The sequence below is a fragment of the Chiloscyllium punctatum genome, chromosome 27, assembly GCF_047496795.1.
Source record: "Chiloscyllium punctatum isolate Juve2018m chromosome 27, sChiPun1.3, whole genome shotgun sequence".
In the NCBI taxonomy this organism is placed as follows: Eukaryota; Metazoa; Chordata; class Chondrichthyes; order Orectolobiformes; family Hemiscylliidae; genus Chiloscyllium; species Chiloscyllium punctatum.
The window spans coordinates 28,860,056-28,879,069 of record NC_092765.1 but is presented as its reverse complement, the minus strand read 5'-3'; the positions used below and the strand labels follow the sequence as shown (position 1 = coordinate 28,879,069).

At 40.0% G+C, this 19,014-nt stretch overlaps 1 protein-coding gene across 3 annotated transcripts in view; it reads right to left on the bottom strand.

Moving 5' to 3' along the window:
• LOC140453592 (protein argonaute-1) overlaps positions 1–19,014 on the bottom strand; it is a 115,512-nt gene that overhangs the window by 73,285 nt on the left and 23,213 nt on the right. For 2 of the 3 annotated variants that reach the window (XM_072548404.1, XM_072548403.1), the window contains exons 2-3: positions 7,169–7,355; positions 843–963 (exon numbers count right to left, since the gene is read on the bottom strand). In XM_072548404.1, the coding sequence (XP_072404505.1) occupies positions 843–963; positions 7,169–7,355 (308 nt within the window). Of the gene's footprint in view, positions 1–842; positions 964–7,168; positions 7,356–19,014 lie in introns of those variants that run through there. The other variant, XM_072548405.1, reaches the window with a different exon arrangement.

The following is a 19,014-nucleotide window of genomic DNA, read 5'->3' as shown; positions in this document are numbered from 1 at the left end:
GTATGCAGAATTTTTGGTAACCTGAATGCTAGGCAGGTGCTACATGCAAAGACTTGACACAAGAATGAGAAGTTTAAGTGAAGGCATGGGTGGACAGGGAGCCAATGTATGGCAGAAGTAATAAGCGAGCAGGACTGTGCAAGTCAGACTTGGGATGATCTCAAGCCCAAGAAGTTAGAAGATGGGAGGCCAAATGGGATTGCATCAAAATAGGTAAATCTGGTGGTAACAAAAACAGTGGTTGAGGGTTATGAGAATGAGCAGAAAAGCAGAGATAATCAATGTTAAATGAGTGCAAGTAAGCAATCTTTACAGAAGAAAATATATTGATATTGATAGTTTGATAGATTCTTGGTAAAGCAAGAGGGTGAAAGATAATCAGGGGTAGGCAGAATTTGGATTTGAGGTTTAGATCAGCCATAATCTTATCAAATTGCCCCACTCCTTCTCTTTGTATGTACCTTTATATTGCTAAACCACCTCATCACAGGTAAATTTGTTAACCGTACAAAGTCTCAAGGAAGAACACCATCAGAACTACAACAATAATACCACATGTTTCACACACGTTTGATGAATATTGGAGCAGTAGAATGAACTTGAGCTCATTATTTTCACAACACAACTGGCAGTTTCAACCTAGAGTGTAATCTATGACTAGATCAGCTCAGTAAACAATAGGAATCAAACATGTGCCCCTCTGATTTTTATACCTCAACTCTACACAAAGCAACTTTGAGACTTAATTTCACAGACTGAAAAGAAATAAAGCTCCCATTTTTGGGTTAGGATGAAAGGATTTATCCTCTTTCCAGCAAGAGATTATCAATAATTTTTCATACCCGATCCTGGCCAATTGGCAGTAGTGTTGCTGTATAAATATTCTTTTTCCCATCATACACTGGCTTTCTGTCTCCAAAGATCTGAGGTTTGAAATGTTGAACCATGTACTCCACCACTTCCCTGCAAAATAGACATGTTGAGTAGATTCAAAAAGTCTTATTTTAGGTCCATTTTATGGAGAAGAAAATGATATGTGTGCTTTTATTGCATCTCAATTTAAAAGACAAACAGTTAAAATGTATTAATTGGAAGCGCAAGCAGCAACTGATTTTTGTTGTAGTGACTACAAGAATTCACAGGGAAATTACATTGAGGCCTGGATGGAGGAAGTGAGGGGTGGACCTGTGACTTGTCCACACCGTTTCTGGGGTTTAAAACATGTATGCTTTAAGAAATCATATGAAGACATCCTATTTTTGAAATGTGAGATAACACCACAAGTGGAATAATAGCAAAGGGATCACTGAAAGTTTTATCCTCTCTATTAATCAGGAAAATGACAGCTTCATAAGGCATAGGTAGACTCAGATACAATAAAGTTCAAAATTGTTTGAATTTGGGATTCTTAGATTAAATTTTCAAATTTTATCAAATTGGAGTTCTGTTATTTCCCCCAACCTGGACCTTTGGACTGTTCATTTTAATTACCCTACCAAAGTCTGTGCCTTCAATTGCCTGGGCCTGTAACTCCAGGATTGTCTCTCTGCCACTCTACACTGGATATTCTTTAAAAGGTTTTAGACATCGGTTATATCCTTATGGGACTGAGAGTCAAATTTTTGTTTGATACAGAATCATTGGATGTTTGATATAATGTTTAAAAAGGAAATATAAAAAGGAAAACAAAGAGTCTCCCAAATCAGTGACTTTCATTCAGCATGTCATTAAGCAGGTGACTGCAAACCTTGTGATGTTAACAGAAAAGTGTTTATATTGTTTTGGTTTATGACAGCTATAGTAAACAAAGGTAAAAACAATGACTGCAGATGCTGGAAACCAGATTCTGGATTAGTGGTGCTGGAAGAGCACAGCAGTTCAGGCAGCATCCAAGTAGCTTCGAAATCGATGTTTCGGGCAAAAGCCCTTCATCAGGAATAAAGGCAGTGAGCCTGAAGCGTGGAGAGATAAGCTAGAGGAGGGTGGGGGTGGGGAGAAAGTAGCATAGAGTACAATGGGTGAGTGGGGGAGGGGATGAAGGTGATAGGTCAGGGAGGAGAGGGTGAAGTGGATAGGTGGAAAAGGAGACAGGCAGGTAGGACAAGTCCAGACAAGTCATGGGGATAGTGCTGAGCTGGAAGTTTAGAACTAGGGTGAGATGGGGGAGGGGGAAATGAGGAAACCATTGAAGTCCACATTGATGCCCTGGGGTTGAAGTGTTCCGAGGCAGAAAATGAGGCGTTCTTCCTCCAGGCGTCTGGTGGTGAGGGAGCGGCGGTGAAGGAGGCCCAGGACCTCCATGTCCTCGGCAGAGTGGGAGGGGGAGTTGAAATGTTGGGCCACGGGGGCGGTGTGGTTGATTGGTGCGGGTGTCTCGGAGATGTTCCCTAAAGCGCTCTGCTAGGAGGCGCCCAGTCTCCCCAATGTAGAGGAGACCGCATTGGGAGCAACGGATACAATAAATGATATTAGTGGATGTGCAAGTAAAACTTTGATGGAAGTGGAAGGCTCCTTTAGGGCCTTGGATAGAGGTGAGGGAGGAGGTGTGGGCGCAGGTTTTACAGTTCCTGTGGTGGCAGGGGAAAGTGCCAGGATTGGAGGGTGGGTTGTAGGGGGGCGTGGACCCGACCAGGTAGTCACGGAGGGAACGGTCTTTGCGGAAGGCGGAAAGGGGTGGGGAGGGAAATATATCCCTGGTGGTGGCGTCTGTTTGGAGGTGGCGGAAATGTCGGCGGATGATTTGGTTGATGCGAAGGTTTGTAGGGTGGAAGGTGAGCACCAGGGGCGTTCTGTCCTTGTTATGGTTGGAGGGTTGGGATGTAGACGAGATGCGTTGGAGGGCATCTTTAAGCACGTGGGAAGGGAAATTGCGGTCACTAAAGAAGGAGGCCATCTGGTGTGTTCTGTGGTGGAACTGGTCCTCCTAAACACATTTAGTATCTCTTCGAGGAGGAATTCAAGGCAGTTAAGAGAACTGGTCACCTCAGCAGAAAAGTTAACTTGATTAAATCTTCCAAGCCAGGAGAATTTGGTCAGAAATCTGCAACTTATTAGAACTGAGAAAACTTAGGTCTCAAATTAATGAAAGGCTCACGTTGATAGACTTGGAAATGATTCACTGAGTTGCCACTATAGTCCACAGGAAAGTACCATGAAGGAGGAGCTAGTTAAGTAGAGTCATAGAGATGTACAGCATGGAAATAGACCCTTCGGTCCAACCCGTCCATGCCGACCAGATGTCCCAACCCAATCTAGTCCCACCTGCCAGCATCCGGCCCATAACCCTCAAAACCCTTCCTATTCATATCCCCATCCAAATGCCTCTTAAATGTTGCAATTGTACCAGCCTCCACCACTTCTTCTGGCAGCTCATTCCACACACGTACCACCTTCTACGTGAAAAAGTTGCCCCTCAGGTCTCTTTTATATCTTTCCCCTCTCACCCTAAACCTATGCCCTCTAGTTCTGGACTCCCTGACCCCAGGGAAAAGACCTTGTCTATGTATCCCATCCATGCCCCTCATAATTTTATAAACCTCTATAAGGTCACCCCTCAGCCTCCGCGCTCCAAGAAAACAGCCTCAGCCTGTTCACCTTCTCCTTATAGCTCAACTCCTCCAACCCTCGCAACATCCTTGTAAATCTTTTTTGAACCCTTTCAAGTTTCTGATAGGAAGGAGACCAGAATTGCACTCAATATTCCAACAGTGGCCTAATCAATGTCTTGCAGAGCCATAACATGACCTCCCAACTCCTGTACTCAATACTCTGACCAATAAAGGAAAGCATACCAAACGCCTTCTTCACTATCCTATCTACCTGTGACTCCACTTTCAAGGAGCTATGAACCTGCACTCCAAGGTGTCTTTGTTCAGCAACACTCCCTAGGACCTTACCATTAAGTGTATAAGCCCTGCTAAGATTTGCCCCAAAATGCAGCACCTCGCATTTATCCAAATTAAACTCCACCTGCCACTTCTCAGCCAGTTAGGCCATCTGATCAAGATTCTGTTGTAATCTAAGGTAACCTTCTTTGCTGTCCATCACACCTCCAATTTTGGTGTCATCTCCAAACATACTAACCATACCTCTTACACTTGCATTCAAATCATTTATGGAAATGACAAAAAGCAGAGGACCCAGCACCGATCCTTGTAGCACTCCACTGGTCACAGGCTTCCAGTCTGAAAAACAACCCTCCACCACCACCCTCTGTCTTCTATCTTTGAGCCAGTTCTGTATCCAAATGGCTAGTTCTCCCTGTATTCCATGAGATCTAACCTTGCTCACCATCACCCATGGGGAACCTTGTCGAACGCCTATCTGAATAAAATTTGATAAATAATCAACAGGAGGCTCAGCTCAGAAATAAATTGGTAGCACTCTATCACAGGCAGCATCTGGATTGATGCCTCCATGCAGTATAGAGTCACTGAGATGCACAGCACGGAAACAGACCCTTCAGTCCAACTCGCCCATGCTGAGCAGTTATCTAAAATTAATCTAGTCCTATTTGCCAGCACTTGGCCGATATCCCTCCAAACCCTTCCTATTCATGTACCCATCCAGATGCCTTTTAAATGTTGTAATTGTACCAGCCTAGGTAGCATATTTCTGATGCTGTCTTTTATTGATCAAGACTTTTAAAGAGTGTCTTCGGCTTCTTGCTCAAGTGATAATAAAAGTTCCCATCAAGGGGAACAGCAGTGTTCTTCTTTGTCTACCAAGTGCATCAAAAACTCACAAAGGGCACGACCCGTTTGTTGTTTTACAGGCTATGCTTTGTGCTACATGTATTTGCCTGTGCCATGAACAGTAACAATTTGGGATGGCCTTGACATGTTAAAGATGCTGAATAAATACATGCTCTTTCCTTACAGGCAAAGGTCAATAACTGGAGCGAAAACAAATGTGTGAAGACAAGTACAGTCGGTAGAACCCTGAAGTTTCACTGGATTTGAGTCTCTTTAATGGATAGTATCCAAGAAACAGGTTGAAACATTTTTGCTGGTTTTTTTTACAGCTTTTTAACTCTTCTACATCTAGATGGACCTTTCAATTTATTTGTCTGTAATGAAATTCTGTTGTCCAAGAGAATCAATAGCCTCACATGAATATTTCAGTGACTAACCACCAAATGAACTAACTAAACAGAAGGAACTAGTTTATTAAACTAGAACATTCTGGGATCTGACCTGTCCAGTAATGCCAACAAATGGTATCTCAACTGATAGGACGATTTTATTTCCACTACAGTATCTACAATTATTCTTATTCCTCCATGAAGCTGAAAGACTTGTCAAACTGAGAAACTTACTGCTAATGTTATGACCAGTTTATTTTTAATAAATCTTTAACAAGATCTAATATTGAAAACATTGCATAATAGTTGTAGCTCTACTCCTTCCAAAATTGGGAAGCCAATCTAAGTAATTCAAGAAATCTACTTGTACTTCAGTGGTCTATTTCTTGCTTTGCACTTTAATATATTTAATGTAATATTCCTTCATCCCTCTTACTTGAATTTGTCGATTTTTGTTATTACGACGGGAACATGTTTCCAAATTTTTAAATATAATTACTCAATCTTTATTTCCATTTGTCAATGCAAGTCATGCTTCGGTACAGCCAATGTGTGAAACCAATCTTGAATAACATACCATTATTATTTTTAAAAATTCTGGGAAAATAACAAAATGTTATGCTGGTATCAAATATATTATGGCAAATATATCCATTTTAACATGTTTCAAGTGTATTTGTACAGTTGAAATTTTCATGATTTCGACAGTGAACAGGGAACCTTAAATTATATGCATATCAAAGCCAGCATTATACTGGTATAGAAGTGCATTTGGTTTTAACATGCATCTGCATAAAGTTCAAAGAAAAAAAATATAATCAATATTGATTATAAATGACCAGTAGAGGGAGAAATTCCAGGTTTGGTCCTGAACCTATTTGGCTGTGTTTCGTCCAGTAATCTTCCTAAACCACAAGGTAAATAGCCAAAGTAAAACCAACAGATTGAGGCTACAAAATGTTTGAATTATTTATTAAGCAAGCTATGACACTCTTAATTTTAACGGTCTATGTGTGTGAAAATTGTGAACATACAATCAAGAGACAAAGAAAAAATCTATTGTGCTGCAGGGTCACCCTGAAAGACCATTTCACAAGACAACTCTCACAACATCTGGAATGAAATGTACTCAGGCTTGTATCATGGTATTTTGTAGTGTGAAAAGAGACTATAGTTCTCAAAGGGAATGAGAGGCATTAATAGAACAAACTGATCTACACAGAGGATCCTCGATTATTCGAATGAGATGGGTGGGCAGTATTTCATTTGGATAATTGATTATTCAGTTAATTGATTTCTTCTGGGGCTTGGAGTTTGCTGTGAAGTCTGCTCCCCGTTCAGGAGACTAGACAAAAGCACACGCATTCGAGACCCCAAACCCGCCCACTCCCACCCTGCCCCCCATCCCACCTGGCCCCTGCCTCTGGTGCAGCCAGAGTGGACACCAAAAGTAAGACTGCTGCCACCTTTGTGGGCTAAGTATCCAAATAGTGCATGCGCGCACACATACTTTTTGACAGGCACCACCTCTGCCCTGTACAGGACAATGTTGGAGAGATTATCTGGGGGAAAGTGTGGGGGGGCAGGGCATTTGGGGTACACCGCTGTGTAAAACTCAGGGAAAGTCTGGAGACAGAGACAGAGAGATATCAGTCATTTAGAGACGGTGCCTGTACTTGTCCAGGACGGTTCTCGGCAGCATTTCAGTGAGCCGAATTAGTTTTCAATCATTGTACCTGTAAACAAAAGACGCGATCTGGGCTGAAACAGCCCTTTGATGTAATGTTTCTATCGGGACCTTGAGATCCCCTTCAGATAATCTGATACTCAGATAATCGAGGTTCCTCTGTATTCAGAAAAGTACAAAACTGCTCAATTCTCTATTAGCTCTTGCTAGGCAAAATAATCAATGGGAATAAATAATAATGTGGAATTCGAAACACATAGATCAGCCATGATCTTACTGAATGGCAGAGCCACCATATCAGTCAGTGAATGAGGAGCTAAATAGTCCACTTCTGCTTCTATTTTGTATGTCTTTACAGAATAAAATTATTCTGAATTATAAAGCTGATTGATTGGTACCTGTTTACTCTCCTTGGACATTTGTCTGGCTTAATATCCACCTCATAATGGTAAACATCGATTTTTGGAATATCAACTTCAAAGTAGTTGGCTAGAAGTTTAATTGGCTTGCCAATCGTTCCTATCCCTGGTCGCCGCGGTGCCTGGAACACCTGCTGCAGAGGTGGCACATATGGGCCAACTGTTGCTGAAAAGACATGAAAAGAAAATTAGTATTTTATCAGAGTTTTCAGATAAGGTACATGGTCGAACAAAATAACTTTTCAGGAGAAGCAAATAGGTACTGTGTTTCCACAGAAACATGAAAGTGGCTGTTTTCTTCCTAGTGTTACTGCTTTCTTTAGAAACATTACTTCAGACTAGTGCATGCTAAATCAGCAAAAAGCTTTTACACATAAACATACACAGCGGTTCACGTAGCATATCACAAAGAATTGGTTGTGCATAGATTCAGATATAGAAGTGTTTAACAACAATGACTATAGATACAAAATACAACATCTCAGATTTCTATTTACACTATTGGATTATATGCTCAGTTAGATTATGACTATTTTACACACACCATCCACCAGCTGAGCATCTGGCTAGCTGATTGCTTGCAAATAGACCAACTGCCAGTTGCGATTGTGCAGAGAATAAGAGTGAAATCTCTTATGCTGGAGCATTACATGTTGTGATGCCACCTAGCTATTTATAAGGTACACTGCCTGAGGGCTATGCATTAATACATCATACATTTCCCCGTAGAAGAGTAGGAAACCTATTCTAATATATAAAGAAAGCACATTGACAAATTATTTTTATACAGTAGGACAATTGTGTAGTGGATCCAGATGTCTGTTCCTCGTGGCTTTATCAAAGGCTTCGTCGTCAGAAAATCTAGTCTGTTTCTCCTGGCAGCTGTGCGGTAGTTTCAGCAGTGGCTACACAATGGTTTTGGTTCATTCCTTGTGGCTATGGCGGCAATGTGGCAACTTCAGCGTCAGCAACGTGGTGGGTCCTGGCTGTCCCTCCTTGCAATGGCAGTGATGCAGTTGCTTCAGCGTTGGCTATAGCAGTGGTAGCGAAGTGGGTCCTGGTTGGAAATCCTTCCTTTGGTGGCGTCAGCAGTGGCATCCCATAGTTATCTTAGAATCCCAGATTGCCATGGAAGGAACAAAAGATGAATTTTGGCCTGTCTCAATTATTTGTTTTTAATTGCTGTAATTGAAATAGTGCTGAATTGTGGCAACTTATATACATTTCAATGTATTTTCATAAACACAAGTGACAATAAGTTGCTATTCTAAATGCTTTGATGGATGCACAATGTGAACCGATCTAATCCTCAAACTTATCACAATTTGCTTACGTAGCTTCAATGTGCTATACTGTCATTGCAGAAGGATGTGTTTCATGCATTATTGATACCTAGTTGTTGTCAGATGTCATACTTTTAGTACTGGAGTCAGGTCATGTAACACTAGATGGGTCTTGTTTCAATGTGTGATTTGACTATTGTTTATTACACTGTTGCATGATCTTGATTGTACAAGATGTTATTCCACAAACCCATGTATTTGTACAAAAATCTCAAATGTTAACTTGAATCAGAACATATCACTTTCTCCCTTCTTTTCAACAATGCTTTCTATAGATGTGGCTGTTTGGTGCTGAGAGACAATTAGAGTGATACCGATAAAGGAATGTATTGAAAACCCGACTTCCTGAACAACTAGGCAAGTTACAATAGTGTACTGCAATAAACTGAAATTGGCAGTTAACATGTCAACAGCTGCTACACTAGTGGGATTTTGATTTGTTGCATGAAAGGAAATTTTTCAATATAGTCACTGAGATGCTTAGACTTGGAAAATATCAGTTACAATGTTCGACTACAGCTTAGAAGGAATTGTGGAATGAGAGGTTCTCCCAGTTGTTGAGATTTATGGAACTGACGTTTCATACAACTTGAATCAGTTGGTCAATGTCCTTATTGATGTGGGGCCAATAGACAAATTTAGATGCCAATCTCTTGGTTTTTTTTGTATCCATGTAACTTATACGGTCAAGCATAATATCAGGAGCTTAAGGAATAATTACTTATTAGGCACAGAGAGGGGCACAGTTCATCTCAAAGATCAGAAAGGCTGCACTTTCTCAGGGACTGTTAAAGAACATCTTATCATCTAGAACTGCTGTGGCTGGACATTATTTGATAGAGTTAGCTGAATTTGCGCTGTTTGATCAAAATGAATTAGATCAATGTGGAGTCCATCAAATTCGGATTTAAAAATATCAAATTTTTAAATCTAGAGGAAAATCCTGTTCTTTAAATAAAACAAAGCTGCAAAAACGTAGAGTCCCTCTGGAACCTTCCTCCCCACCCCTCTGTCTCCATTCCGTCTCCTGTTGGACATTTACTATCCCTTCTGATTTTACACTCGGACACTGCAACATTCTATACTCAGCAGGAGTCTTTTATTCCTCTGCACCTCCATCTCAATGAATTTCAGGCACATGACCTGACACTGAACTCTTCTATCATCTTTACTTCTGCGTCCATTTCTCTGGATGAGGGTCTCCCTGTCCTTCAGACCCTTTCACCCATCTCTAACACTCTCCCTCCACTTGGACCCGTCCTTCTACCCTTTTACCTGCACTTGACCTGCTCATCGATATCACAACAGTTTATAGTCACCGTACTTTCACAGCACCCCTGCCCCTTACCCATTGAAACCTATCTCCACGTGAGCTGACAGCACTCTGTGCTCTCAGATCCGATCCTGACTTTATCGGCAGGCTTGATTACAACGGTGGTGCTACGGTTGGATGGAATACTGACTGCTACATTGGAGGCTAAGCGCCAGCTCTCAAACACCTCCTGCTCTCTGAGTCAGGGCCATTACCCCATCATCAAGCACAAGGTTATTTGTCCACAAAGGCCACTAATCTCATGTTATCTGGGGATCTCCCCTCGACAGCCTCTAAGTTCTGGGTACCCCAACCTTATACAGCTGCTTCTACCTTCTTCCCAAAATCTACAAGCACAACTGCCTAGTCAGACCTGTTTTTGCCCCACAGAACTTGTGTCTTTCTATCTTGACTCAATTTTCTCTCCCTTTGACCAGTCCCTTCTCACTTATACCCAGGATTCTAACACTTTCAGAATATAAAAGTGTCAGTGGACTCAAAATGTTAACTTGTTTTCTCTCCCACAGATACCTGTTGAGTTTTTCCAGCAATTTGAACAAAATAAACTTCCTTTCTTAGCTGGATTTGGAATTCTGCAAAGAGCATCAGGAATAGTAAAGCAAAAGCCTAGTTTACATGATACTTGCACTCTTGGATCTACGAGCACAGGACCTGGTATCAGCTGCTACATTGGTGGAAGTGACATTAGCAAGGTAGCTGCTGTGGCAAAAAGATGGTACCTGTGGAGCAGTGTCTTTGATGTTGATTGGGTATGGTGACAACAAAGAGGTAGTGGAAGGGTTATGGACTCTCTTTAAACTACTTCTTTCCCCCCATTATTCTTAAACTATTCAAAATGGCACCACGTTATAGCAACAGTGGAAGGTTTTCAGTGTTTTTCACTAAAATACGTGACAATAAAATCATTCATAAGTAGTTATCCCACGTACTTGTAAGAGATTTGACAGATCATTTCCAATGGTTTGTGACTGCTCGTCCCAATTAAAGATTTGTTAAAGCGCTACATGTTGAATCGTTGCGCTCACTCTGAAAACTAAAGCAACAATAACCCTAGGTTGGAGTAGTTTGCCTGTAATGACTTTAAAACAAAATACAATAGACTTGTCACCCTGGAATAAATATGCTTCAAGGCCTTCCTAGAATACACGCACTTTCAATATGTTAGGCTTGAGGGATTATATATTGAAGGATAAGTTTGCTGGAAGATAAAGCTCATGACCTTTCAGTCATGACTAAGTCACATCTTTGTACAACAAATTTCAAAGAGGAAATACTTTGGTCACATATAGGGATAAAAAAAACCTGAAATACCTGTGCCTAGTGATGAAGGCATCTTTTGTACCTGTTCTATTTTGGTAGGATCAGGTCTAATGCCTTCTGAAGAGTAGATTAACCTCAAGTTATTGATCTGGCATGTTTGCTGTCAGAAACAAAACTTTGCTTTGTTTCTGCTTCCATGAGCTGAAGGAGATTTCTATCATGTACATGTTTACTTTTCCAAAGAACAGCAATGTTACCTGTGGAGACACAGATCTGGTAGATTGTCCATGATATGCTCCATGTGTTTTTGGAATATATCCTAGCTAACAGATGATCCAAATTGTAATCGGAAAAAACAATATCAATCAAAAGATGCTCTAAATATTCTCAGTTCCTGTGATTCTGGGAAAAGACAAACTGACTAGAAATCTAGTCTTGACATTTTTTAAGCTGCAGTTTTATTTTAATTCACTCATGAGATATGGGCTGGTTGGTATTTATTGCCCATCCCTGAAGGTGGTGGTGGTGGTGAGCTGTCTTCTTGAACCACTGCAGTCTATATGCTGTAGGTATGCCCACAATGCCATTAGGGAAGAGAATTTCCAGGATTTTGATTCAGCAGTAAATGAACATCATATTTCCAAATCAGGATGTTGAGTAGGTTGGTGGGGAATTTGCTGGTGGTGTGCCATCTATTTTCAAAACACAAATAATGGTGTTGCATTAATTAGTGAGATGCTCAACCTTATTTTCTACTATGGAATCTATTTCCAGTTTGAGTTCATCCTGAATGTGAATGCGGCACTTAAGAGGATGTTTAATGCTGGATTGGGCATCATCTTTCAAATGAAATGTTGTAAAACCTTTGTTACCAACAGAATCAAACAGATCTGGATAGAGGTTTATCAAGTCATGGATGGACTTGATGTTGCAGTCTAATATCTTTGTTGTTGAAACGAACACTGGTTACCTCATAGATTGCAATGATGGATCTATGTATGCAGTTAGTTCAATTATATAAAATCCTGCTGTATCAACAATAGAAAAAAAAAAAATCTGGTGTCCATCCTGAGAAGCTGTTTGGCATTATCTATGAATGGAATTTAAGTCATAAGCAGTTATGTTTAGACTGCGACAGTCTCCCTGAGTAAACCTTAAGAGATGCATAAAAGGATGGTATTTGGATGTGCAATGTCAATCTTTGCATACAGCACATGCTATCTATTCTTTTTTTGGATATATCACTTGGATGGAAGTAAAGACTTCAGATTTTTTGATCACATTCTTGTGCGCCAAATTGACCACAAACTTTCTGACTAAGTCTGCAAACTGTAAAGTTGCAATTACCTCTGACTTCAGTTACAAAGTTGTATGGCATGGATGGAGGCTCGAGATGTCTTTGATGGATCTTTTTCATATACTGCTTTGGAGAACTGCAATGCAGTTTGGGTTTCTCCAAAGGTTTAACCCTCTTGAAACATTTTAGTTTGTACATGTATCAAAATGCTGAACACCATCTCATTCCTCTACATAATTGACAGTTTGCACAAGATTGGTAATTTTGCTGTTCTTCTTGAATGCTGCAAAAGTAGTTGTAGAGTCAATCACTGAAGTGCAGTCCTGTTAAAAAATGCTACAAACTTATGTCCTTTGGGGGAGGTGGGCTGTTAGAGCAACAGAATGAGCAGGGGGTGGGGAGAGTATGGAGCGAGAGCGAGAGCGAGAGCGATTCAGCTACTAGCTGAGGTTGGGTGATAAGGAATGCCCATTAGGAAAATATAATTTTCACAATTGCCACTTCAGTTCCTATTTGCTGCTGCTTCTGAAACCCTGGTACTTTATTTTATATATCCAGAGTCAGGTCTGTATGGATTATATCTCAAAAGTTTATTAACAAGTATGTACATTAATTGACTTGCATATACATTCTGGGTTATATACTTAAATTATTCCATTAAATATAATAATGACTAGCTGATTGACTAACTGGTCAGTTAGATAGCTAGCTGCCTATTAATAAATATATTAGAACAGCCAACTAATGAAATAGTACAGAGAACAAGAATAGAGACCTCATATTAGAGTGTCACCTTGCTGACTTGAAAGCTAGAGTACCTGAAAGCAATGCAATATTAATACTACACTCTTTTACTCTTTAAATGTCAATTAATTTGCCATTTTCAACAGCTAGAGACAGTTGTAAAGAGTTAAAACACAACTGCACTGATGATTGAGAAAACATCAGGCAAGCAAATTAGTTTCTTTTTATAAATTTAACCTATTAAAGAACATAACTTTTATGAATCAAGTTTGGCATCCATGCAATCATTTGCAATCTGTTAGTGCAATTTTCATGTTAACACAGAAATGTTGCATCCTTTTCAAAAAATCAAGTTTATTCACAGCTTACTAGTGAACAAAAAAAAGCTTTTCATTAACTGTACCTGTCCAATATATCTTTTGTTATAACAATAAAATACTGGAATGATGAAAATACATTGGCTTATTTGACATACATATTGTAAAGAATACTGCATAGTATTATAAATAGCATTATCCTGGTCTAAGGCACTGTTTTGGAATAGATTGGCCCAGCTCCTGATGGAGGGAGTTTGCCCGAAACATCGATTCTCCTGCTCCTCGGATGCTGCCTGACCTGCTGTACTTTTCCAGCACCACACACTCGACCAGTCTTTAGCATCCTGTTGTTCATTGGAGGTCACTATATTAAAATCTGATCAGTCTGATGTGCTTGAAAATAAAGTCAATTGCAAGCTAAACCGTGAGCAGTACGGTAGCTCAGTGGTTACCACTGTTGCTTCATAGTGCCAGGGGCCCAGTTTCAATTCCAGCATCTGGCAAATGTTTGTGTGGAGTTTGCACCTCCTCAGTGCCTGCATGGGTTTCCTCCCACAGTCCAAAGATGTGCAGGATAAGTGAATTGGCCATGTTAAATTACCCATAGCCATAGTGTTCAGGGATGTGTAGGTTAGGTGCATTAAACAGAAGGAATGTAATAGGTTAGGAGAATGAGTCTGGGTGGGATACTCTTGAGAGTCAGTGTGGACGTGGGACTGTTTCCACAAGGTCAGGATTCTATGATTTCTAAACAAATGAAGTCTCAAAATTTGCCCTATGTTCAGTTTATAACTGTAAAATATAATCTTGAATTATACACTTATAGAAACAAATAAAGTAAAACCCATTAACAACAGTCAAATTAAAAAGAATGTCCCATTCCCCAGAAACCCACAAGACAATTCCAATAGGGAGAAGGACCAAGCAGATGATAATTTTCTTGGTAACTGGAAAAGAGATTTATTTTATATTCATTCAATGTGTGGAGTATGGGTTTAGAGCAACAGTGCATTCGAGAGTCAGTCACAATAATCTAAACAGTATCACACAGAGATCTTCCAGAATGATTGAGTGATTAACATTTACTATTTGGATAATTCTACCAACCACCTTTTAGCCTTGAACTTTTCTTAATGATTTTGCCAGTGTGCGTGTTAAGTATTCACTACTTTTAAACTACTTGTTTTCCAGTTCTCCCTCTAGTCATATCCCCTAAGTCAATGAGAAGTCAAAGTCATCTATTTCCACAACTTCCCCCTATATAAACAACTGAAAAACCTTCATTCCATCTCAGCATTAACCTAACTCAACATTTGAAAATTTATGCATGTTTTCAATAGTCTGAGCAGCATCATCCAACTGAATGACACTATCTTACACAATGGAGAATGCCTGAAAATTAGCTTTTAAAAACATCTTACACAGGAAGAATATAAAGATGTTTAATCAGTTTCAACATTTGAAATCTTGGTTACAGTTTATATGCCAGCTTGTCTTTTGATCAAAGATGGCAGGTTTAAACCACAGTTTGGAAGTTTTGAGAAATCTAAGCATAGAAATTTAGAATGAGATTTAATGTCACGTGTACTCAAGTTACGAAAAACCCGAAGTAGAGTAAAAACTGTACAATGTCACCAACACATGGCGGCATCTTCGGTACAAAGTACTGAGTACTTATGTCCACAAAGTAGAGAAAATAAAGAAAAAAAGGTCTATTACATCTGTAACGTAGTGTAAGTTAGAAAAACAAGAAATAAAGCTAAAAAAAAAGTTAAACACTACAGCCTAAGGGCTTCCATGTGGTTGACAGGGCTCCACTGGTTCCCAACCTGTAGACATCTTCACCCTGGGCTGCCAGCTGTCCCACCATGGTCTGGCCTACTAGGGAGGGAAAGGGCAAAGGCAAAGGCAAAAAAAAGGAACAGACAACCACCAGTCCAGAGAAGGAACTTTGCTATTTTAATCAATTGTACTGTCCATCAGGAAAATAAGGTTAAAGCTCTGCTTGCTTAAAATGACATTGAAGTGCCTTGATGTAGCAAAGTTCTCCCGAATTAGACCAATAATGAGTCTCAACAAAAAAAAAATAATTCATTACTATGAAGTAGGGGAAAAGACCATATAAATTGAAATCTTTGGCTTCAAAGACTAACCACCTTTTCAATCATGTTAACAGGATCCAATGTCAGGCATCACCCAAGTTGGCTGCTATAAATGAATCAAAAGTTTGACTTCAAGTTTACTGCAAAGTTCACATTACTTAAATCAACCAATTCACTCCTGGACAGCACAGCCACGTGACTGAACTGTCAACCTAAGGGCGTATCCCTTTGCAATGTAATGAAGTGCAGATATGCAACAACCATAGTCACTTGCTCAACAAAGGAGAGTCAAGATACTGGGCATTCAATTCTGAAGGCACCTTACCTGAATGATAATTGAGAGAACCTGGAATGCCCGAAATTGTTTGTTCAGCCTTTGAGAATAAAGGAACTGCAACTTCCAAATTTTTGGGTGTGACTTTGAAACCGAAATAAAACTCCCTTCCTGCTCCTGGCCAGAGGCACTTCCCTGCCTAGTAAAGGTTACATGAGGAAACTCCAGTAAAACCCAGGACAAAATGCCCTCAAATATAAGCAGGACATAGAAGCCATACCTTTGGGTATAAATTGTGTATTAGTATTGATTGCTGCCAAATCAATCTACAAAAAAAAATGCAGAGTAGGGAGCTGCTGATTTCTCGCTTTTCCAAGCTTCCTGTGGAGTAAAACCACAGTTCTCCCACACCTTATTTCAGCAGATTAGCTCTCAGTGGAGACCCAAATTACTTTATTGTCATATAGCGGAATAAGTACAAAATTGGAATGTCTTCTGTTTCATTTTTCTATTGCTTATCTGGAGAATGTACAACACTGATCCATTCATTCATTCTCTCAGCATAATGTTGCTTGCGATATGCTGATTAGGCAGACTAGAAGAATGCTACATAAAAGCCAAATTATATGGTTTTTAAAAAATTTGGTTTAAATGCTCCACTCATTAAAACCATTTCAACATGTAACGTGATAGCAAATTTTAAAGAATTCTGTAGTGTTGAAACTACAAAAACTATAAAAAAAGACCAATCTCAATTTTTGAAAAGGACAATTTAAACCCCTTTTAGTCTGTAACTAATAATTCAATTCAATTCCAAGATCATAGTCAGATACACATTTTTCAATACTTAAAGACAATTGCACTGAGGATCAACGACAATTATACAATGTTATGCATTAGAGCTTTTTTGGAAATGCAATAGGTTAAAGGAACAGATATTTGATAAAATGCTTCGCTAATATCCTCAAAAGTTTAGAAAAGTGTGGCACTGGAAAAGCACAGCAGGTCAGGCAGCAGAGGTGCAGGAGAATCAACATTTCAGGCATAAGCTCTTTATCAGGAATGTGGAGGTGGTTGAGAGATAATTAGGAGGGTGGGAGTAGAGGGTAGCTGGGAAGACAATAGGTAAATGCATCACAACTCCACCTCCCCCGCCCCCCCCATCTATTTAGTGCCTTCCCAGCTAACCTTCCCCAACCCTCTATTTATCTCTCAGCTCCCTTCCCTCCACATTCCTGAGGAAAGGGTCATGCCTGAAACATCAATTCTCCTGCTCCATATACTTCATTGCAAACCAACTGTTGGGTCAACACAGTAATGCCAATAGTGTGGATTGCAATTCCCGCACTAGTCAGGAATACTAGGAAGGACTTTCTTTTACAAAATCTCCCCTCTCCTGGGGTGTGGTGACCCGCGGATTAAACTACCATCAATTATCTCGCTTGGAAAATGCAGCCCTCTAATCTTCTGGTATCTTTGGAGTCATAAAAGTCCTAGGGGTGTACAGCATGGCCCAAGTCGTCCATGCCGACCGGATATCCCGAAATTAGCTTGCCCCATTTGCCAGCACTTGGCCCACATGCCTCTAGACCCTTCCAATTCATATACCCATCCAGGGCCTTTTAAATGCTGTAATTGTACCAGCCTCCACCACTTCCTCTGGCATCTCATGCCATACACGCACCACCCTTTGCGTGAATGAGGGATGATTCGGCCAGTCATTATTTTAGTAGTCTCTAGGATCTTTCGTTTTTACTTATTCTCCAGATTTGGAAAAGCTACATAGGATGTGTTCACCCTTCTCCTGTCACTTATGCCTACATCATACACAGTTTTCAATGTTTGCACAACTGGCTTACATCAACTTAAGGATTTGGAATTGAACCACCCAATAATACAATTGGAGCTTGTGAAGATGAATCTTTGTGCTTCTCCCCCTCCACCCAAGTTTTTCTGCTGCAGAGGTAAACAGCATAAAAGGGTCTGTGTAAAATCATTTCTCATGGGAAAGTTTACAAGAGAATTTACAAAGCAGAATGCTTTGATGAAAATGCATAAATCAACATTGTGTAAAATAATAATGTTCAGAGCTATATACATTAATGGACAGACATGATACAACCCTAGAGCATTGATGCCTCCCTCTTACGGACAGACTATTTTGATTTGAACTATTGTGGATGCTGTTGCAATATAGTAGATCAGTGTGCACTGAATGCATTCCATCTCCAAAGCTAGTTACAGCCTTATGTACTTCTGTGAAGCATCAATCATCAATGAGTACTGCTGAGGATAAAGTGCATAGTTGAGATAGTAGGTGCCCAAAAACAAGCACAGGCTTTTGATAGAGGCTTTATTTCAGGTGTCGATACCCTGAAGTTTGCATAAAAACAATGGAAAGCCACATCTAACTTATTTGAGGAACTGAAACCATCTCTGGTGTATTCTTGGCTACTTTCTTGGCTGAGAAACCTGTCAACATGCTAAAATAGCTACACCCTGATGTTGATGGACAGCACTAAAACATGTCCTCTATGTTTGAAAAGTTGAGCAAGTATCTGGTTAGTAGCCAAAAGCTCAAATACACTTCAGTGAAGAAAATTGTTTTACACTCTGCTCCATTCCATTACCATTAAGCCCCATACCTGCTGGAATTCTTTCTAAAGGCAGCAATTGTGGGTCTGACAGACCAACTTGCTTGGGCTGCTATTGGGAGGAGGAATGGTCATGATGAATGTTCACTAATTTACATAGTGAACAGAGTTGAGTACAGGATTTGAGTTAATCTCTTAAATGTATATAACTTCTTTTAATCCACTTGATTCATAAATTCCTCCTTAAAAGAAAACCTCATGTATTAAACTTGCCTGTTTAACACCTCCTCCTTTGGCCTAGCTTTCATTTATCCCTTTATGTCTCTGAAACACCTCAGGGTTTTGTTCCTAATTTAAAAGGCACCATGTTGTCATTTATTGTACCCCGTGAAGCTCCTAGGATGGCTGCTCCTTACATACTTGCAAGGTCCCTTCAGGCATGCTTGAATGCTGTACTCTCACCTGTTCTCCTCATACATAATGCATCCGAGTAACATTATCACTCAGCCATTACCTTGACTTGATAACTATAAACAATGCTGATTGGCTATTTTGACTGAG